Source organism: Neoarius graeffei, chromosome 12, assembly GCF_027579695.1.
Source record: "Neoarius graeffei isolate fNeoGra1 chromosome 12, fNeoGra1.pri, whole genome shotgun sequence".
Taxonomy (NCBI): domain Eukaryota; kingdom Metazoa; phylum Chordata; class Actinopteri; order Siluriformes; family Ariidae; genus Neoarius; species Neoarius graeffei.
In genome coordinates, this window is record NC_083580.1 from 57,194,855 (window position 1) to 57,218,180 (window position 23,326).

General features: G+C 43.8%; 1 protein-coding gene across 2 annotated transcripts in view; it reads right to left on the bottom strand.

The window, feature by feature from the left end:
* myo5b (myosin VB) overlaps positions 1 to 23,326 on the bottom strand; it is a 295,143-nt gene that overhangs the window by 191,984 nt on the left and 79,833 nt on the right. For both annotated transcript variants that reach the window (XM_060936097.1, XM_060936098.1), the window contains exons 2-3: positions 5,003 to 5,113; positions 948 to 1,119 (exon numbers count right to left, since the gene is read on the bottom strand). In XM_060936097.1, the coding sequence (XP_060792080.1) occupies positions 948 to 1,119; positions 5,003 to 5,113 (283 nt within the window). The remainder of the gene's footprint in view (positions 1 to 947; positions 1,120 to 5,002; positions 5,114 to 23,326) is intronic.

The window sequence follows — 23,326 nt, forward strand, 5'->3', positions numbered from 1 at the left end:
ACAGGGCTTTGAACCGGTTCAAGGAACGAAAACGAAAACCGGGAACTTTTTCTATTTCACATGGAACAGAAACGAAACCAGAAACTTTATTATTTTTTATGTTCCGGAACAGAAACACTTATTAAAAATAATGGTAACCGGTTAATACCGGTTTTTATTTCGTTCCTCAAAGTTTCCGTAGTCTACAAATAAAAAGTCATTCTTCTCCTGCGCAAGTTTCTATGACCCGCTGGGGTTCACTTCCTGTGTGACGTTCGCTGACTGAATGGAGAGAGCGGGAGGGTGGACCACTATCACGTCTCCACATCTTAAATAAGAGGTAAATATTGCAGTCTATCGTTATTCAAAAACGTCAATTTCAAACACGATATCAATATATTTGTCCACGTTAATGAGAGGCTCGCGAACATTAAATGACGTTAACCTCTGTTAGCCTATCAATGCATAGGGCCTGACTAGCCTTTGGTAACACACTAAACGAATTCTCTTTCATTTTTGGCACTTTTTCTGTTTGTGTAGATGGGAAGACATACTGAGAATCCAAATCGCCAACATTTGAAATAATAATTGTTTTGAATTATTTCTTGTCTTATTTAATGAAGGTTGTAATAGAATTAGCCTACATTTGGCTTAAGCTGGATGAGACAGAGACATAATTTTATAGCCATTTGTTAAACAGCTGACAGGGAACGTAATTAACCGCTCCGGGAACGAAATGTTTTTGTTCTAACTGGTTCGGGAACTTCTATTTAATGGTGGAACCCAAAACCGGAAACGTTAAAATTCTGTTTCTGTTCGGAACGAACCAATAGGGAAAAAATTCTGGCTCAAAGCCCTGGAACTAAAACTGAAAAAAAAATGAACCATTTTAATGAATAAAAAAGTTGAAATTCAAAATTCAAAGCCCGTATTTAAAGAGAGAGAGAGAGAGAAAGAGGGAGACTTACCACAGTAGGTGTAGATGTGGTTGGACTCCAGGAAGCGAACCTTGAGGTTGTGCAGCACTGCAGGTTCATGCAGGTAGCTGAGGGCCGTGAGGTCATTCTCTCCCACCAGAATGTCAGGGTTTCGAAGGAACGGCAGCGGGTTGTCTTTAGGACCGATTGGATATGGCAACGTCTGAGGAAACAGTGCAGCAGTGCCTTGAGGGACAATCTTAGCTCTCAGGCTGACACGAAATTCTACATTTTTATTTTATATACACTACCGTTCAAAAGTTTGGGGTCACTTTGAAATTCTTATTTTTGAAAGAAAAGCACTGTTCTTTTCAATGAAGATCACTTTAAACTAATCAGAAATCCACTCTATACATTGCTAATGTGGTAAATGACTATTCTAGCTGCAAATGTCTGGTTTTTGGTGCAATATCTCCATAGGTGTATCGAGGCCCATTTCCAGCAACTATCACTCCAGTGTTCTAATGGTACAATGTGTTTGCTCATTGCCTCAGAAGGCTAATGGATGATTAGAAAACCCTTGTACAATCATGTTAGCACAGCTGAAAACAGTTGAGCTCTTTAGAGAAGCTATAAAACTGACCTTCCTTTGAGCAGATTGAGTTTCTGGAGCATCACATTTGTGGGGTCGATTAAATGCTCAAAATGGCCAGAAAAATGTCTCGACTATATTTTCTATTCATTTTACAACTTATGGTGGGAAATAAAAGTGTGACTTTTCATGGAAAACACAAAATTGTCTGGAGGACCCCAAACTTTTGAACGGTAGTGTATAGTCACTAAAAGAGGTCGTTGTTGAAGAATGGAAAAAGATTGATGTTGCAAAATGTCGCCAACTTGTTCATTCCATGCCTAGAAGACTTGGTGCTGTCATTAAAAATCATGGAGGCCATACAAAGTACTAGATGTAGTAGTTTTTGTTGTGGGGTATACTCATTTTTGCACCACCCTAATTTGAGTAAAACTGAAAGAAGTTATATTATTAACCTTACTTTCATGTTTTAAGTTAAACAGATGTTATATTAAACTTTGTCTTGTCAACATTTTGGAAATTATTTGTGTTCATTGAGATATTGTTTAAAATGTTACTTTTCAAAGGGGGTGCACTCATTTACGCTCAGCACTCAACACACACACATTTCGTACCAGTATAGAATCTAGGGTCATATACTCCAGTGTGGCTGAATGCTCAATTCTGATTGGTCAGAAGATACAGTAAATCTTACGATAAATCAAAAAGGTTCATCGCAGGCAAATCGCACCAATATTTCACGCCCAATAAAATAACCAGAGCTTGCTTTTAAACGCCTGTGAAATGGCAGATTGACTTTTGAAACGGGAAGTCAGAGTGGTAGTGTGTTTCAGGGCGTGACTGATTTACACCACATCCAATCGCGTGATTAACTTCGCAAGCCCATTAGATAAAGGCCACAAATTTAAACAGAGCTGGTTTGTGACTGAGGACTTCTCACAGCCAGTCTCTGTGATTCGTCGTGTTTGTTATCCCAGAGCCATGCTTCTCAAAATGTGCTCTGTGATGTACAGTATAGCCACGGTGTCCCTGACTGTAGAGCTTTGTTTAAAATTCCACGACGATGGTAAAGACTACAAGTCTACCAGCTAGTATCAGTGCTGCTATGGTTATTATTTAGTCATCAGACACTTAGCGAGGCTAATTGAGCATTCATTTGAAATGACAGCAGTTAAGCTAAACTCATTTACTAAATTTAAAAAAAAAAAAGTGTAAATAATGTTAATTTTCTAATAATCTAACTACAATTTGTTCAGTTTCAGTGAGCCTGTGCCTTCAGATTTTGAATTTGAATTTATTTTTATTTCGAACATGTATAAAAAATGTACATAACTATTTGTACACACAAAAGAAAGAAAACTAGAAATTTAAAAAAATAATAAAATAAAGAGCTAAGACATTACAAAACACCGTACATTGTTCGAAAAAGGAGTGGGAAGAAGTACAATACTTTTTTAATTTCCCACCCCTTTTTAACTACCCCGAAATCCAAACTACATTAATACGCCTATAAAAATATATACCATATATACACTTCATGAATATCTATATAAATATATAATTACAAAAATATATACTACATACCATATGTATATATAAACTAAGTAACTTTAAAAACGCACAATGGAATTCAGCACGATATCACTTTAGATCCATGCATATATTTGAAATTTATGATATTGTATGTAATGCACACACATCTTGAAACATCGATAAAGGACATTTATTGTCGAACTCAAGAATTAATTCACAATAAAAAAATTCAAAGTGACAGTTGGTCCATGTTCGGACCGTCATGCTGGAGATTCTGGGTCTGTGTCGTCCAGGGGTCTCAGCAGCAGTGACTGAGGGGGTCAGGAATCTGTCACGGAGGTGAGCTAGCCTGATGTGCTGATCCTGAACTGGCGTCGTGACTCGAGGCTGACCAGGGCGTGGACGATCCCTGGTGCTCCCTGTCTGTCTGTAACGCTGACTCAAACGGGAAATGGTCGAACGATGAACACCGAAGTGCCGGGCGACCTCTGTCTGTGTACTTCCGGCACGCAACATCCCGATGCCTGTTCACGTTGAGTTTGGCTTAGGCGTGGCATCTTCAATAATGACAATTTTCCCATCATTTCCCCCGGGTATTTATAGGCAAGATTGTGTGTGTACAGTGTATGCAAAATTTGTTTGAAAATTAAAGCCTGTCCATGTCATTGACTACCCGAGTCATATTGTACGTTATTGAGTACAACTCCCTTAAATTCTGATTTGAGCACAGATTTGGAACTTATTCGGGCGGAACGAAGTTATTTTTCCATTGTGATGTATTTCTTTTCTTCTTGAGATAAACTCAGCACAAATTCAACAAGTTTTATCAATGTGCGTTTTTAAAGTTACTTAGTATATATATATATATATATATATATATATATATATATATATATATATATATTACACACACACACACACACACACACAATAAATATCTATATAAATATTTAATTACAAAAATACATATATACTACATACCATATATACACTTCATAAATATCTATATAAATATATAATTACAAAAAATAAATATCTACTACATACATATCCCTGTAAATATAAATAAATAAACTATCCCCATAAATAAATATATACCATATACTAAGTTAGTTCTAATATAACAATCAACCCTATTCTATTTATCCCTCATCATCCTCTTAACATACTTCCTCTTCTATATACTTGTTTAAAAATATTTTTTGTACCTTTTTTAAAACAGATTTATATTTGCACTTTGTTTTATTTCTGTCTCCAGTCTGTTCCATAAAGTCACCCCACAGCTCGATACGCACATGCTTTTCATATTTGTTCGAACCTTTGGTTTTTTAAAATTTAGGTCTCCCCTTAGATTATATCCCCCCTCTCTCTCACTAAACATTCCTTTTTGGCAATAGATTATTTCTCGCTTTGTACATTATTTGTGCTGTTCTCAATTTGATCAGATCCATAAATCCCTGCTGTTCTGGTTCGTCCATCTCAAGGTGTTGCTTTTCTGCTCACCACAGTTGAAAAAAGCGGTTATGTATGTACAGTAACCACGGCCTTCCGGTGATGTGACCGTAAACACGTGTTCCTGATAAAGTGGACAGTTAGTCGATAGAGTCTTCAGTGTCAAGAAATTTATATATACATTTAAAAAAAAAAAAAAAACTGGTTTTGATTTCATGAGGCTAATGAAATCGCAGTTGGCATGAGGTGGGCTGATGTGAATTGGGTGTGTATGGGGGGAAAAAAAAAAACATGAGGGAAAGTTTTTTCACTGTAATTTGAGAAGAGTTTCACACACAGTTCAGCTGCATATTTCAGAACCTGGACTTCTCACTCCCCAAAACAACGTTAATGATTAATAAAGGAACATAAACACACACACACAGCTGTGCTGAATAAGAAACACAGACTGCAGCAGAGATCCAGCACTACCTGGGACTCTGAACGTGCTCAGGTTTAGACAGGGATTGAGACAGGAGAGACTTCTCACCGATTCATCTTCAAGTTTGAGGTGCAGGACCGGCTCGCCCTCTTTATAGTCTTTAATAATCTCGGCAGGCTTCCACACCTCCTCTGGGTCAGGGATCCAAACCCGAGTGTACTGAAACACACACAACATATGATTATTAAAACACAAAAATGCTAAGTTTTATTTTTTGGACATCACCCTAAAAAGAAGCTTACGTTATATAGATCGAGGAAGGACCGGAATTATAGATTATTAACAAGCCGATTTAAAAAAAGGGGAGGGATTGGGTGCCAATCTGGCAACACTGAACAAATTCCTGAAGCTCTTTACAGTCCTGATGGTAGAAGAATGATTCTATAAACCACTTTATTTTCCAATTAAATTCAGAACAGCTCTCATTCCCGGCATGCATATGAACTGAAATTGCTCTGGATCTGGACTCCAGACGTCATTCCTGTTCATTGCTCCATTTGTGAAATATTAACCAATTACATCATCAGCACATGAGCTCCTTCAAACTAGTCAGCAAGTCAACTTTTTATTCATCAGCTCACTCAGACTTCACAGTCAGTGTTTGGCAATTACTGTACTGTACCTAAATAAACAGACAACTGTTGTTGTTTTAAATCACCACAAAAAAAAAAAAAAAAAGGTGACACCTCAACAGATCTTGCTTCCCTGCTGATTGGCTGCAGTACAATTCTTAGCCCCGCCCTGCCCAATGTGTTTCAATTAAAAACAAAACAAAACATGCAGATTGATTTGATTTTCCCAAAGAAATTAATTTAAAATAACGTATCCTGCTATATCACAAGAAGGCGTGGACACACTTGGGATTGAAGTGACTGACAGCTTTGGCGTCGTGCTGGATCTTGGTACTGGGAGAAAGGGAGGGGCGACCAAATGAGTCGGTGTACCTAACTTTGACTCTCGTCTCTACTGGGCAGATTCTGGCTCCAAAGTTGGCATGATGAAGGAATTTTGGCTTCATTTCTACAGAACAGAAGGGCATGGAGGCACACTAGGTTTTTGTTTTTTTTTTTAAATACAGGTCATTGGTATTTGCTGCTGCTGCTGATAATAATAACAACAACAACAACCACCACAGAGATAGACTCCTGCATTCTTTCCTCATGGTTTGTTCATGAGACCTCATAACCTGCTGAGGTCGAGCTCAGGGTGAAGGAGGTGATGGGACAGTCCACAGCACTCTGGCTAAAAGTAATACGTACGTGTGTGTGTGTGTGTGTGTGTGTGTGTGTGTGTGTGTGTGTGTGCGCGCGTGCTGTGCCCTTGCCGCAAAAACAAAACTAGAGAGAAATATTTTCAGACTTCAGTTCATTACAGCTTATAGAAAGGAAAAGCTGAGCAAAGTGATTCATATCACAAGCATTTATTTTAAAACTTATTTTCTTCTTTTCACATAAAAAGAGATGTGCACTGGGGGTGTCGTGTCTCAGGTGAATAAGGCGCCATACCACAAATCCGGGGACCCGGGTTCAATTCCGGCCCGAGGTCATTTCCCGATCCCTCCCCATCTCTCTCTCCCGCTCATTTCCTGTCTCTACACTGTCCTATCCAATAATGAAGGTGAAAAAAAGCCCAAAAAAAATCTTTAAAAAAAAAGACGTGCACTTTTCTTAACTTTACAGCAGCTTACACCGTTACCGTACCATCGTTTCACGGTTAGTCGTGGTATATGATCCGGCAGTGACTTTCTGTGACTCACTAATTAAAATGCATTTCCTATCTAGTCTTTTTTCCCCCCACCCAGTAACACCCTGACTCCCTTCCTCACAGGCCCCTCCCTCTAGACTAGACCCTTCCTCACAGGCCCCTCCCTCTAGACTAGACCCTTCCTCACAGGCCCCTCCCTCTAGACTAGACCCTTCCTCACAGGCCCCTCCCTCTAGACTAGACCCTTCCTCACAGGCCCCTCCCTCTAGAGTTCCTCTAATAATACTACAGCAATCTCCATTCCTCAGCGCGGGAGACACGACTGAACTGAAAAGCTTCTGGTTGTGAAGTGTGTTCCTGCTGGAAAGGCGTGATGCTGCTCTCCCTGCCGCCGCCACTCAGCACTTCCATCCACACACACACACACACACACACAGCATGCCGCTACTGTCCACAACTCAACCAAACCATCTATATGCGGCTATGCAGCGCTGCACACCGAAACGCCTTCCTCACGACCACCCTCTCTCCCTCCATCCTCACGACCACCCTCTCTCCCTCCATCCTCACGACCACCCTCTCTCCCTCCATCCTCACGACCACCCTCTCTCCCTCCATCCTCATGACCACCCTCTCTCCCTCCATCCTCACGACCACCCTCTCTCCCTCCATCCTCACGACCACCCTCTCTCCCTCCATCCTCACGACCACCCTCTCTCCCTCCATCCTCACGACCACTCTCTCCCTCCATCCTCACGACCACTCTCTCCCTCCATCCTCACGACCACTCTCTCCCTCCATCCTCACGACCACTCTCTCCCTCCATCCTCACGACCACTCTCTCCCTCCATCCTCACGACCACTCTCTCCCTCCATCCTCACGACCACTCACTCTCTCTCTCCATCCTCACGACCACTCACTCTCTCTCTCCATCCTCACGACCACTCACTCTCTCTCTCCATCCTCACGACCACTCTCTCTCTCTATCTCCATCCTCACGACCACTCTCTCTCTCTCTCTATCCTCACGACCACTCTCTCTCTCTCTCCATCCTCATGACCACTCTCTCTCTCTCTCTCTCTCTATCCTCACGACCACTCTCTCTCCCTCCATCCTCACGACCACTCTCTTTCTCCATCCTCACGACCACTCTCTCTCTCTCTCCATCCTCACGACCACTCTCTCTCTCTCTCCATCCTCACGACCACTCTCTCTCTCTCCATCCTCACGACCACTCTCTCTCCATCCTCACGACCACTCTCTCTCCATCCTCACGACCACTCTCTCTCCATCCTCACGACCACTCTCTCTCCATCCTCACGACCACTCTCTCTCTCTCCATCCTCACGACCACTCTCTCTCTCTCCATCCTCACGACCACTCTCTCTCTCTCCATCCTCACGACCACTCTCTCTCTCTCCATCCTCACGACCACTCTCTCTCTCTCCATCCTCACGACCACTCTCTCTCTCCATCCTCACGACCACTCTCTCTCTCCATCCTCACGACCACTCTCTCTCTCTCCATCCTCACGACCACTCTCTCTCTCTCCATCCTCACGACCACTCTCTCTCTCTCCATCCTCACGACCACTCACTCTCTCTCCATCCTCACGACCACTCACTCTCTCTCCATCCTCACGACCACTCTCTCTCTCTCCATCCTCACGACCACTCTCTCTCTCTCTCCATCCTCACGACCACTCTCTCTCTCTCCATCCTCACGACCACTCTCTCTCTCTCTCCATCCTCACGACCACTCTCTCTCTCTCTCCATCCTCACGACCACTCTCTCTCTCCATCCTCACGACCACTCTCTCTCTCCATCCTCATGACCACTCTCTCTCTCCATCCTCACGACCACTCTCTCTCTCTCCATCCTCACGACCACTCTCTCTCTCTCTCCATCCTCACGACCACTCTCTCTCTCTCTCTCCATCCTCACGACCACTCTCTCTCTCTCTCTCCATCCTCACGACCACTCTCTCTCTCCATCCTCATGACCACTCTCTCTCTCCATCCTCACGACCACTCTCTCTCTCTCCATCCTCACGACCACTCTCTCTCTCTCCATCCTCACGACCACTCTCTCTCTCTCCATCCTCACGACCACTCTCTCTCTCTCTCTCCATCCTCACGACCACTCTCTCTCTCTCTCTCCATCCTCACGACCACTCTCTCTCTCCATCCTCACGACCACTCTCTCTCTCTCCATCCTCACGACCACTCTCTCTCTCTCTCCATCCTCACGACCACTCTCTCTCTCTCTCTCCATCCTCACGACCACTCTCTCTCTCTCTCTCCATCCTCACGACCACTCTCTCTCTCTCTCCATCCTTACGACCACCCTCTCTCCCTCCATCCTCACGACCACCCTCTCTCCCTCCATCCTCACGACCACTCTCTCCCTCCATCCTCACGACCACTCTCTCCCTCCATCCTCACGACCACTCTCTCCCTCCATCCTCACGACCACTCTCTCCCTCCATCCTCACGACCACTCTCTCCCTCCATCCTCACGACCACTCTCTCCCTCCATCCTCACGACCACTCTCTCCCTCCATCCTCACGACCACTCTCTCCCTCCATCCTCACGACCACTCTCTCCCTCCATCCTCACGACCACTCTCTCCCTCCATCCTCACGACCACTCTCTCCCTCCATCCTCACGACCACTCTCTCCCTCCATCCTCACGACCACTCTCTCTCTCTCCATCCTCACGACCACTCTCTCTCTCTCTCCATCCTCAGGACCACTCACTCTCTCTCTCCATCCTCAGGACCACTCACTCTCTCTCTCTCCATCCTCACGACCACTCTCTCTCTCTATCCTCACGACCACTCTCTCTCTCTCTCTCCATCCTCACGACCACTCTCTCTCTCTATCCTCACGACCACTCTCTCTCTCCATCCTCACGACCACTCTCTCCATCCTCATGACCACTCTCTCGCTCTATCCTCACGGCCACTCTCTCTCTCTCTCCCTCCATCCTCACGACCACTCTCTCTCTCCATCCTCACGACCACTCTCTCTCCCTCCATCCTCACGACCACTCTCTCTCTCCATCCTCACGACCACTCTCTCTCTCCATCCTCACGACCACTCTCTCTCTCCATCCTCACGACCACTCTCTCTCTCCATCCTCACGACCACTCTCTCTCTCCATCCTCACGACCACTCTCTCTCTCTCTCTCTCTCCTCACGACCACTCTCTCTCTCTCTCCATCCTCACGACCACTCTCTCTCCCTCCATCCTCACGACCACTCTCTCTTTCTCCATCCTCACGACCACTCTCTCTCTCTCTCCATCCTCACGACCACTCTCTCTCTCTCCATCCTCACGACCACTCTCTCTCTCTCCATCCTCACGACCACTCTCTCTCTCTCCATCCTCACGACCACTCTCTCTCCATCCTCACGACCACTCTCTCTCTCCATCCTCACGACCACTCTCTCTCTCCATCCTCACGACCACTCTCTCTCTCCATCCTCACGACCACTCTCTCTCTCTCCATCCTCACGACCACTCTCTCTCTCCATCCTCACGACCACTCTCTCTCTCTCTCCATCCTCACGACCACTCTCTCTCTCTCCATCCTCACGACCACTCTCTCTCTCTCCATCCTCACGACCACTCTCTCTCTCTCCATCCTCACGACCACTCTCTCTCTCTCCATCCTCACGACCACTCTCTCTCTCTCTCTCTCTCTCTCTCTCCATCCTCACGACCACTCTCTCTCTCTCTCCATCCTCACGACCACTCTCTCTCTCTCTCTCTATCCTCACGACCACTCTCTCTCTCTCTCTCCATCCTCACGACCACTCTCTCTCTCTCTCTCTCCATCCTCACGACCACTCTCTCTCTCTCTCTCCATCCTCACGACCACTCTCTCTCTCTCCATCCTCACGACCACTCTCTCTCTCTCCATCCTCACGACCACTCTCTCTCTCTCCATCCTCACGACCACTCTCTCTCTCTCCATCCTCACGACCACTCTCTCTCTCTCTCCATCCTCACGACCACTCTCTCTCTCTCTCCATCCTCACGACCACTCACTCTCTCTCTCCATCCTCACGACCACTCTCTCTCTCCATCCTCACGACCACTCTCTCTCCATCCTCACGACCACTCTCTCTCCATCCTCACGACCACTCTCTCTCCATCCTCACGACCACTCTCTCTCTCCATCCTCACGACCACTCTCTCTCTCCATCCTCACGACCACACACTCTCTCCATCCTCACGACCACACACTCTCTCCATCCTCACGACCACACACTCTCTCCATCCTCACGACCACACACTCTCTCCATCCTCACGACCACACACTCTCTCCATCCTCACGACCACACACTCTCTCCATCCTCACGACCACACACTCTCTCCATCCTCACGACCACACACTCTCTCCATCCTCACGACCACACACTCTCTCCATCCTCACGACCACACACTCTCTCCATCCTCACGACCACACACTCTCTCCATCCTCACGACCACACACTCTCTCCATCCTCACGACCACACACTCTCTCCATCCTCACGACCACACACTCTCTCCATCCTCACGACCACACACTCTCTCCATCCTCACGACCACACACTCTCTCCATCCTCACGACCACACACTCTCTCCATCCTCACGACCACACACTCTCTCCATCCTCACGACCACACACTCTCTCCATCCTCACGACCACACACACTCACACTCTCTCCATCCTCATGACCACTCTCTCTCTCTCACCATCCTCATGACCACTCTCTCCATCCTCATGACCACTCACTCTCTCTCTCTCTCTCTCTCTCGCTTGCTCTCCCTGTCCTCACGACCACTCCCTTGTGTGGGTTTTATCCATCACAGAAATCACCTCAAAAAAAAGAAAATTTTGTGGTTATCATCATTAACTCTTCATCCATGTACAGATAACTACAGACGTATAAATACTACAGACAGAGAGCAGATATCCAGCAAACCATCTGCTCAGAAAAAAGGAAGTGTCACACGGCATGCTTACTGACGCCCCACACTTTCGCACGTCGCTCTTAGACACTCCACGCCATTACACTTGACTAACCCCATCGTTTAATGAAATGCCATCAAAGTCACACCAAATAAAATCCTATAGCACTGTTTTGTCATGTCTGAGATTTAAAGGAGAGCTGAAGGCAAATTTTATCATCAAAATTCTATTTCTCATTTTATGAAATATACGAATGCATTTTTGATCGCTATTTTGTCGCTGCTATAGCAAGTTATGAGTGTTTGAAATATGCTTTGTAATATATCAGTCCATATATCACAGCAATGGCCATAAACGAGATTCGTTGAGACCTGCGCGAGACATCGTAGGACGGAAGTAAAACGTACAGCGGAAATCAAAGTGACCAACATCTACCAACTTTGTCAAAAGACGCGCGCGCCCTCCTTCGAATGCTGACGTAATCAAGCTGGAAGTTTTGTTTGTTTTGATAGCGATCAGGAAAGTTTGAAAAAAGTAGGCAGTAATCGTCATTTAAACTCGTTTTTGTGCGACATTTTGTTTGGAAAACAGTTTTCAAAATGGCGGCACTGACACCTGCCTGACACTTCACGCTTCGAAGTCTCGTACAAGTCTCGTGAAGATCGCGCGGATAAGCGACGCCTGCCGTGGACCAAACGAACTAAATTCAACACGGCTAAAAACCGAATAGGCCGATAAGTATAATATTTAATTGCGATTAGTTGCCGATATGAGTCACGATATAAGGTTACTAAAACCGAAAACGGAATTGAATAACACGTTAATTAAGAAATAAAGCAAGTTTAAAAACGACTTCAGTTCTCCTTTAACTAACCTGCTGCAGAGACACAAAAGTAAACAAAGACGCTGTGTCTCGGGTGAAATCTGGACAAGAGCGCACGCGCACACACACACACACACACACACACACACACACACACACACACACACTTCTCTGTTCCCAGAGCAGCACTATAATGGTCACAGAACCCTTGACCTTTTGAAGCACTACTTGTAGTTGTAACACTATCAGCTTTAAAGGAAAAGGCAACTTTTGTACAAAACCAGGTGTGTAATAGGAGAAAAACATATACGTAATCAATTCCGTTAATTATTTCCATTATATATCGAACATGAAAAAATATTTTTAACTTTGAAATCATGAATTAACACAGAGGAGTCGAAGTTGGAGGAGTCAGCCATTTTGAGATTGTGGGCAACTATAAACCAATCAGAATCTTTCGTTAATGCGCCTCCCTCTGATCTGTGACGTCACTGGGCCCATGAAAACAGTGTTTACAGACAGATCACTGTGATTAGGAGTTCCGGCGGGTGGCTTGTATCCGATTCGTTTATATCCCGACCTTGTCAGCTGTCAGATTTATGTTCATGGACCCGGTAAGCTGGTAAATAATATATATATTTTTCTTTACCAAATTCTAACAGAAAACGAGAGCGCCCGAAAGGGAAAACCGAGCCGAGCCGCTTCGCGCATGCGCAGTAGGCTTGGTAGGACAAATCCAAATAGGAGTCATTCAGGATTCAGCCATGTTTTTGCTCCGTGTTTTTACTCGACCAAAGTTATACAGTATTATGAGCTTTAAGTTGCATAAATAAAACCATTTGGTGAAACTTTGAAGAAGCGATTGTACTGGTTTTTTACCTTATTACTAGTGCTGTCAAGCGATTAAAATATTTAATCGCGATTAATGTCGCGAATGTCATAGTTAACTCGCGATTAATCGCAATTTAATCGCACATTTTTGTCACATGAAAAACCATTGTAATTCTCTTATCAGCATAAAAAAGTGAATGGGCTTGCTCACCGTTCGAACTACGGGGGTACACGGGGGATCCGAGATCCCCTGAAACAGACATGAGATCCCTTGAAAACATGATTTGGGAAATGTTGGGGGGTCTCTAAAATATTGGCAAAATGATGTTTATTGACATAGCAATCGTGTGTAACGGGAAGCATTTGCATATCCAAAGTGAGCGAACGATGGAGATCCGCGCTCTGAGACAAGCACAAGCACCCCCCCAAGGGAAAATAAGGGGCCCCCCGAAAATATCGGCATAGTTCGAACACTGGTTGTACCAATGTTTTTGTTTTATTGCAGAGCATAACACGTCTTGTCACAGCCACTGCAAAGTGGGGCTGGAGCCGCCGATGGGAAAACGAAACCTAAGCCGAGCACCATGGCTCTTCGGGGGAGGGCAGAGGACTCTGGCTGTGCGGGGCGTGGCATCATGTCACAGAGCGTTAATCTCGCAGTAAAAAAATTATCGCCGTTAAAATTGAGTCAAGTTAACACGTTAATAACGCGACATTTTTGACAGCACTACTTATTACCATGAAGCACTGAAGAGTTCTTTTCAGTGGTGGGCCGCATGACGTCACGCAGTAGATCAATATGGCGGAACGCATCTTCGCTGAGCTCAGCGCAAGCCCATATTATTAAAAGTTAAAAGATACTGTTATGCGGTCTGTTCTTTCTCTATAAATTCCATGATCGATTACTTTATATATTTATCTATCTATTTGTGGTGATTTTGTACAAAAGTTGCCTTTTCCTTTAACAGTCCCCAAAAAGTGGACGCAAGGCCACATTCAAAACAGCACAAAGCCGAAATAAACCTGGTTTACAATGCGCATCAAATAGAGATTTCAAAGTAGGGCTGTGCGATATGGGAAAAAATGAATATCCCGATACATTTTCTCCATTTCACGATATATGATATATATCTCGATATATTTAAATCTCCTCTAAAGGACCCCATGAAATCTAACTTTTACTCTTTACTGTTTTCACCACAATCCCTGCAGATTAAATAACATTCTTGGTTAACTTTACAGGTGGTTTTCAACAACACATTTTAAATTTTCATGTTCGTGATTAATCACAACTGATTTTAGTTGCAGAGATGCCTACCCCAAATTTTGAATTTCAGTATTCTTGAAAACATTTTTCAGTATTTTGGAATGACTTTCAGTAACATTAATTTATGCGCATTTCCATTATAAAGCGGTGTATATACCAATATGTTTAACATTTAAATTATTAAAAAGAACTGTTTTGTGTGAATTGAATAAACAAAACGCGAGCAGCCATCTCAACTGAATTTCCACTCAACAAATTTCTAGAGCATACAATAGATCACATTTTTATAAATACAATAGTGTTCCCTGTTTGCAGACATTACGGTTGACTACCAATCATTGGTACTGAATGTAACTCCTCAAAAGTATAATATTATATTGCCTGGCAAAATGTTCTACCTGTTAACGGATTCTAATAAAATTTAAAAAAAATTTCTTATTTCATGCCAAAGAGAGTCCGACATTATTATCTTAATGTCCCAATATATAAATACTTCAGCATAATGCTTCAGAAGAGACATTGAATAAAATGACATTTATAATTGTATTTAAAAATTGATCATTCCACTGTTTTTGCCACAATCCCAACAGCACTAATCATAAAATTCTGTTTTTGATCATACTACATGTACATTTGTACTTAACACTGAAAAGACTTTGAATTAAAGAAGTACAGCCAGTGTTTGATATTTCAGTGAATAAAAATCAGACATGTAAAAAGAAACTGAATAAGTTTAACTCACATCTCATGGCACTAATCGGCAAGTTCAACTCCAAGCACAGGTCAACCATCACCGCTTCAGCACGGGTCACGTTCCGTGTCTTTTCATCCACAGATTTCGTAAAAAACTGCTGGATACCCCCAGATTTACTTTCCGCCTGACTCGCCATTTCAGCGTACTCCGTATGTTTTTTGGAGTTGACATGCCGCGTGCAGTCATCGCGACCACCATGAGTGATGTTAATGTCAGTTCTACACAGTTTGCAGTGCGCGTACCCATTGCCCTTTTGACTGGGTGTAATGCACGGCCATTCTACCGTATCGAAAATAGCGCGAACAAATGTGCGGAATCTGCGCATGTCACACACAGCACGTGCGGAATCTGCGCATGTCACACGCAGCATGTGTGGCTGTCGTAAAAATAAATAGCCGTGAATCGCGCATGGATTGAAAAAGTCGCTTGGACATTTAAAAACAACTCACTGGAATTTTTTAAGACTTTATAATAATTCCGTACAGAATAACACTGTTTGCCGTAACATCGTATTTACGTAACTTTTCTGTACAAAATACGGCCAATCTGTACTAGTAGGCATCTCTGTAGTTTTAGCTCATGGGCAAGTAGTTCAGAGTTTAAGAGACTCTTCGTACTGTACCGGGTGAGTTTTCAGGTGATGGAACATATTTGTAGTGCTGCTGACTTTTGTGATAGTTTTTTTTTTTGGCACACTTTACAAATTGGCATTTGCTGTTCCACGTCCTCCTCGGGTTATCCAAAAAAATGCCAGATGACTGACCCCTTACTAGTTCTTTTAGGCAGCTGGGCCATAGAAGGTTCACGCTGCACACTACACGCTACACGCGTGTAAAGAAAAGTGGACAAAGGTAGCATGACTTGCTCTGGGCCATAGAACGGCGTTCACGTTGCACGCTGCACACTTCACACGTGAAGCGTGAAATGAACATGCACACTTTTTTCTAGGCGTGAAGACGGAAATTCCAGTCAATGCATGCGGTCACCGCCGCGCCAGCCAATCAGAACGGGTCTAGGGAGATAACTCTATGCTTTCAGGGGAAAACTTCAGAAAAAATATAATTGAATGGTATAATTGAAAAATAGTTCTTCATCGGGATTGTCAAGCAGATTATAGAATGTTCGGTGAAATTCACCACGGGTTTCTCTCAGAAGGAAGTGTTCTCGGCTCCAAATTCTGTTCCTTTTTCTCTTCCTCTGTCTCAGTAAAAGCAGAATGAGGCAATCGTCGTCATCCGAAGAGTCCATATTGTTGGTTACTCGGTCAAAGTAGAACAGACGCAACACGTGAACATCCAAGCATGAAGTTTAATGGCCCAGGGTCCGGTTCTTCACGTGAACGTGTAGCGTGTAGCGTGCAGCATGCAGCGTGCAGCGTGAACCTTCTATGGCCCAGCAGCCTTAGGAACCAATTTGTCCGCTTCCATTTTTAATTTGTCGCTGAAATTGACAGAGCTTACACGGTAGCCTATGCAACACCAACGATTGCACGAACTGAGTCAGCGCTGGAAACCGAAACTAAAAAATCTTCCCACAAGTTTCTTTCAGCACCTAGATGTCGCCCGGGATTGGTTGGCGAGTGTGGGACGTTATTGTTGTTGTTTTTTTTTTTTTACCCTTAGGCAGCCTCTCACATTACTGCCTGAGGGACAGGGAGAAAACCACCGGAAAATCTTTTAAACAAACGCAACAAACACAAAACAAATGCAAGTTGGCAGATGACCATAAAATACTCGATAGTTACGATATAATAATTTTATGTATCTCACACAGAATTTTCGGTGATATATCGAGCATATTCGATATATCGCACAGCCCTATTTCAAAGTCCCTTCCGACACCATGTGGCGCATAGGGCGTCGCCGATCTCCGTAGCCCTCGGCCTCTCGCCTATTACATAGCTAGGGTTACGGTGGGGGGCAGGTCCTCTGGTAAGCGCGAGAGTTTGACTCCCCACTCGCATCTGTATTGCAGCGTGCCTTGCCAGACAGCAAATGGAGATTTCAGTGCTCGACAAATCACGATCCCAGTCTTCTGGGACAGAAAGATAAGCAGTCACTGTAGCTTAGGTGTCACGAGCATTTTTTCTTCTCTTGCTCAAAAACTAGAACAGCTCTCACTATTGACCTTCTGAGAACATTTTTATATTTCTCATCTCATCTCATTCTCTCTAGCCGCTTTATCCTGTTCTACAGGGTCGCAGGCAAGCTGGAGCCTATCCCAGCTGACTACGGGCGAAAGGCGGGGTACACCCTGGACAAGTCGCCAGGTCATCACAGGGCTGACACATAGACACAGACAACCATTCACACTCACATTCACACCTACGCTCAATTTAGAGTCACCAGTTAACCTAACCTGCATGTCTTTGGACTGTGGGGGAAACCGGAGCACCCGGAGGAAACCCACGCGGACACGGGGAGAACATGCAAACTCCACACAGAAAGGCCCTCGCCGGTCACGGGGCTCGAACCCGGACCTTCTTGCTGTGAGGCGACAGCGCTAACCACTACACCACCGTGCCACCTCCCTTGCATTCTGAATAATAAAATAATTGATGCTCACAAAGCAGGAGAAGGCTACAAGAACGTAGCAAAGTGTTTTCAGGTAGCCGTTTCCTCAGATCGTAATGTTATTAAGAAATGTCAGTTAACAGAAACAGTGGAGATCAAGGTGAGGTCTGGAAGATGAAGAAAACTTTCTGAAAGAACTGCTCGTTGGATTGCTAGAAAGGCAAATAAAAACCCTTGTTTGACTGCAAAAGACCTTCAGAAAGATTTAGCAGACCCTGGAGTGGTGGTGCACTGTTCTACTATGCAGCGACACCTGAACAAATATGACCTTCATGGGAGAGTCATCAGAAGAAACCCTTTCCTGCGTCCTAGCCACAAAATTCAGCGTCTGAAGTTTGCAAATGAACAAGTAAATAAGCCTGAGGCATTTTGAAAACAAGTCCTGTGGAGTGATGAAATCAAAAGAGAACTTTTTGGCCACAATGTGCAAAGGTATGTTTGGAGAAAAAAGGGTGCCAAATTCCAGGAAAGGAACACCTCTCCAACTCTGAAGCGTGGGTGTGGATCGATCATGCTTTGGGGTTGTGTTGCAGCCAGTGGCACAGGGCACATTTCATTGGTCGAGGGAAGCATGGATTTGAATAAATATCAGCAAATTCTGGAAGCAAACATCACACCATCTGTAAAAAAGTTGAAGTTAAAAAGAGGATGGGTCTTACAGTAAGACGATGATCCAAAACACACCTCAAAATCTACAATGGAATACCTCAAGAGGCACAAGCTGAAGGTTTTGCCCTGGCCCTCACAGTCCCCTGACCTAAACATCATTGAAAACCTGTGGATAGATCTCAAAAGAGCAGCGCATTCCAGACAGCCCAAGAAACTTGTAGAACTGGAAGCCTTTTGCAAGGATGAATGTGTGAAAATCCCCCAGGTAAGAACTGAAAGATTATTAGCTGGCTACAAAAAGTGTTTACAAGCTGTGATACTTGCCAAAGGGGGTTACTAAGTACTGACCATGCAGGGTGCCCAAACTTTTGCTTCAGGTCCTTTTCATTTTTGGGTATTTTATGCCTGTAAATGATGGAAATAAAAATGTAATCTGGGTGCGATTTGCTGGGGGGGATGGTGGGGATCATCCCCCCCTCTGGTTTTTATCTCTGCTGAAAAAAAAAAAATCCTCGGGGACAACCCCGTCAATAAAACAAACAAACCCCCCAAAAAAAGTTGACATGACAGGCATGTTGTGACAGTTTTCTATGGCCTACATTGCACTCACTTTCAAAATGACCCGAAGTGGCAGCTTTGATGTTCACGAACGTCCCCAGCAAATAGATACATTGTAGATAATAACAATATCCAGAGTGTGAACGTGGATTTAGCGCCATGAATCACATCCTTACTGATGAGCGCAACAGAATGAATGTATCCACACTGACAACCTTCTTTTCCTCGCTGTCAATGGGCCAGACGTGCGTTCCTTCCCTGCTGAGAAATTCGCAGAAATGTGGATTAAAGAAGGGCGAAACGCGGCAGATAGCGCACCGACGGGAAAGCAGAAAAGGCCACATGAACTGCGCCATCAGAGCAAACTGTTCATTTAGTATTCATGTATTTCAGTGATTTTCGAGTCACTGTCCATTTAATCTGGAGAGAGAGAAACATCACAGCAACGCGACAAGCAATGCGAACTTTGTTGTGTGTTAGTGTTCGTGTATTTAGTCAGAGAGATAGGAAGATGAATTTACTATCTCTGGTTTAGTGTTCGTTTTCATTTAGTGTTATTCATTTGCTATCATCGGATGTTATTGAGCTGTTAGCCTATTGTTACCTTAATTTTGAGACGTTTCATGATTAAAAAAAAAAAAAAAAAACATCCCCCTCTTCTGGTTTTTTGACAAATCGCACCCTGAATGTAATATTGCGGAAAATATTAAAGAAATGTCTCATCCAGTGGCGGCTGGCTCATAGGGGGCGCCCGGGCGCCGCCCTCCCAGATGTGGAGGGGAAAAAAAATATAAAATATATCGATATATATTTTTACAAATTTTATTATCAATGTCAGTTTTACTTAATAGTGTGTGCCTACATGCGATCTGAATTATTTAAACAACATTTCCACCAACTGACTCTCATTCAATGGTGAATTTCCACCGACAGACGCGTATCATTTCTCTTCTTGGGCGCTCGGCAAAGCGCCCCAGAAGTGCAGCGGAATAGCCAATCGTGTATGGTTGCTCGGGAAAAATCATAAATATTTGGCCAATCAGCATCGCCGAATTTAATGGTTTTGGGGCGCTGGAAATTTCGCCCCTGCTACAGAAAATGCATCTCTCTCTCTCTCTCTCTCTCTCTCTCTCTCTGTCTTTGATGTTCAAAACTAGACTTTTGGTTCATATTGGACAATAATCACACAGCTTTCTTGTCATAGTTTGTATTCACAACAAGAGTGTCAACACTGTGTTTCGCTCCCCCTCTCAGTCTCGTTTCACAGAAATACACCTAGCTCAGAACACACACACACACACACACACACCTCATTTCATAGTCACTCTCTCACACAGAAATCTTACACTCACCTTAGAATCAGACACACACACACACACACCACCTCACTCAGTCCCACACTCACCTTAGAAACCTTCCTCCCTCTCTCTCACTCACTCATTCACACTCTCTCTCTCTCACACACACACACACACACACAGTTGATTTGTATAGATTCAGCTGAAATCATACCCTTGCTGTAAACTTCTCTCAAGAACTTGAGTATTGTATTGTATTTGAAACCGTTCCTTTCCAAAGCATAAATGGAGCCTAATATAGCTGTAAATTGTTAATTTACTTTATCTGTGAAACTGCTGATTTTGAGAAGGAAATTAAATTATTATTGTGGAATTGTCATTTTCTGACTGTTCATTTGAATGCTTATACTGGACTAGGCAGGGAACTCTACTGGCACACACCAGCCCCACCAAGAATTGTTTTCACCAGCCGCCACTGGTCTCATCATCTGCTCACTTAACTATTCACAGTAACAGACATTTTCAGCCAAGGGTGCCCAAACTTTTGCATGCCACTGTAATATCACATTTTTTGAAACACCCTGGAGTTTTGGTCTCGTCTGACTTTATTTTTTTAATATATAAAAATAGTCCATGTCCAAATACTACTTGGCTATAAAATAAAATAAAAATCTGCTGTTACAAATGAGTGCAAAATGTTTTTATTCACATTTAAATGTGGCCATATTCTATAAAGACCAATAAATGAATAAAAGACATAAAATAAATTAAATCATAAAAAGGCAAAAAGGAGTCCCTCCGTGAAGTTGGCACCCCAGATGATGAGAACGTGAGAAGTGTTTCAGTTTATTTGTGCGCGCACACATTTCAAAATTAATTAATTGATTTTAAAAAATGCTCAAACAAGTTGAGAAATGAAATGTTTTAATGACCCAGCAACCCATTACCACCCAAACGACTCCAAATATGTCGGATTCATTTGTGCACGCAAAATAAACCTCTGCGCTTCATTAATTAGGTGCCGAGTGAAGTCATGCGTTAAGAAAATAACGTCTAAAACTTAAAATATCAAAGCACCTACGCTTATTTTGTGTGCGCAAACAAATCGGACGTGGAGTCACTGAGGCGTTAACGGGGTGCTGGCTCATTAAAACATCATTAAAGGGCGATTTGCATCGAGCTGGAGTGAACATGTCCAGGTCACATTTTCCAAAAGCAATACTTGATTAATAGTAACTACGCTAGTTTCCATCAAGAAAGTAAGGCGCACTGTAGGGATAAAATGTTTATTTTCATTTTCACATAATTTCATAATAATTTAACCAAAAGCTCCAGTGAATTCTTGTTTCCGAAATGCGTCCGGATTCATTATTCTGTTTTTTTTTTTTAATTTCATAAATATTCCCTTTTACATAAATTCAATAAAATTATGCAAAGTTTGGGGGGCACGGTGGTGTAGTGGTTAGCGCTGTCGCCTCACAGCAAGAAGGTCCTGGGTTCGAGCTCCGTGGCCGGCGAGGGCCTTTCTGTGTGGAGTTTGCATGTTCTCCCCGTGTCCGCGTGGGTTTCCTCCGGGTGCTCCGGTTTCCCCCACAGTCCAAAGACATGCAGGTTAGGTTAACTGGTGACTCTAAATTGACCGTAGGTGTGAATGTGAGTGTGAATGGTTGTCTGTGTCTATGTGTCAGCCCTGTGATGACCTGGCGACTTGTCCAGGGTGTACCCTGCCTTTCACCCGTAGTCAGCTGGGATAGGCTCCAGCTTGCCTGCGACCCTGTAGAACAGGATAAAGCGGCTACAGATAATGAGATGAGATGTCTAGAAGAATGACCCAAAAAGTGAATTCAATCTTCCTGGTGTCTAATTTGCACCCTAAAATTGAATAAAATGGTTAAAATATACTGTTTTGCCCAATTTCCGAAGGTTTGTTTACATCTCACTTATGCACGCTTTCACCACCAGGGGGCAGTCGTCATGACATAATTTAAGCCAAACAGACTGGGAGCAGTTCTGTGTTTACTTACGAACCGAGCACACGTGTACAGGCTTTGGTCGTGAGAGGTTGTGTAAAATGTCTGATAGCGATTTTGAAGCAGGAACTCTCCAAATTGAATATCGAGAGGTGAAACCAGATATGTATGAACCTATGGCCGTTGCGAAGCAATCGGTGAATGTGGCTCACTGGTTTGACCGTGCAGTCTCGGAATCGGACAGCGACTTGGCCGACTCTGATCGCGCTGACCCCAGACCTCAACAAGACTCGCGCCCAAACAATTTATCCTGGTAGTTATGATAAATTCCTACTTTCGTCGTAATACTAAATAAGAGCCCTTTTGAAGAATAATTAAACCGCCCTCCCTAGTGGATATAGGGAACGATTACTGGACAGTGCGCCGGTAGGCCACATTAGCCTGCCATCTGCGGCATTATACTATTTATAGCCGACTCTAAGCGAGGAAATATCCCTTTGTCTCATTTCCACAATGATTGTACAGGATCCCTCAGGATTCTTGACTTGTCAATTGCACACAAAAGTAACAATGTTGACCTCCAATCTTCTCCTTTTTGCTTGAGCGTTGCTGCTCCGTTTCTTCTTTGACTGATTTTGTTTCACGCGCACAATCCACTCTCTCCGCCTCATCTCCTCTTTTGGAAAAAGCCAACCCTGTCACTCTGCCTCTTCTCTTCTCTTGGAAAAAGGTAAAAACTTCTTCCTGAACCGGTCCCGTTGTTACAGTTCACTGCACAACAATAAGGCATGTTTTTTCTTTGGAAATACCTGAACGCACGTCTGCACTCAAGCCGAACGGCAATGTAAGTAAACGGAAGTGGACTCGACTCGAGCGGTTTGTTTGGCTTAAATGACGTCACACGCCGAGTGGTCACGAAAATCGCCGAACAGAAATTCGCCGCGATCCGCGCTAACTTATTCTAATTATTACTTATTAGCAATACTTCTTGGGACTAGAAGAGAATTGCAGAGGGTTTT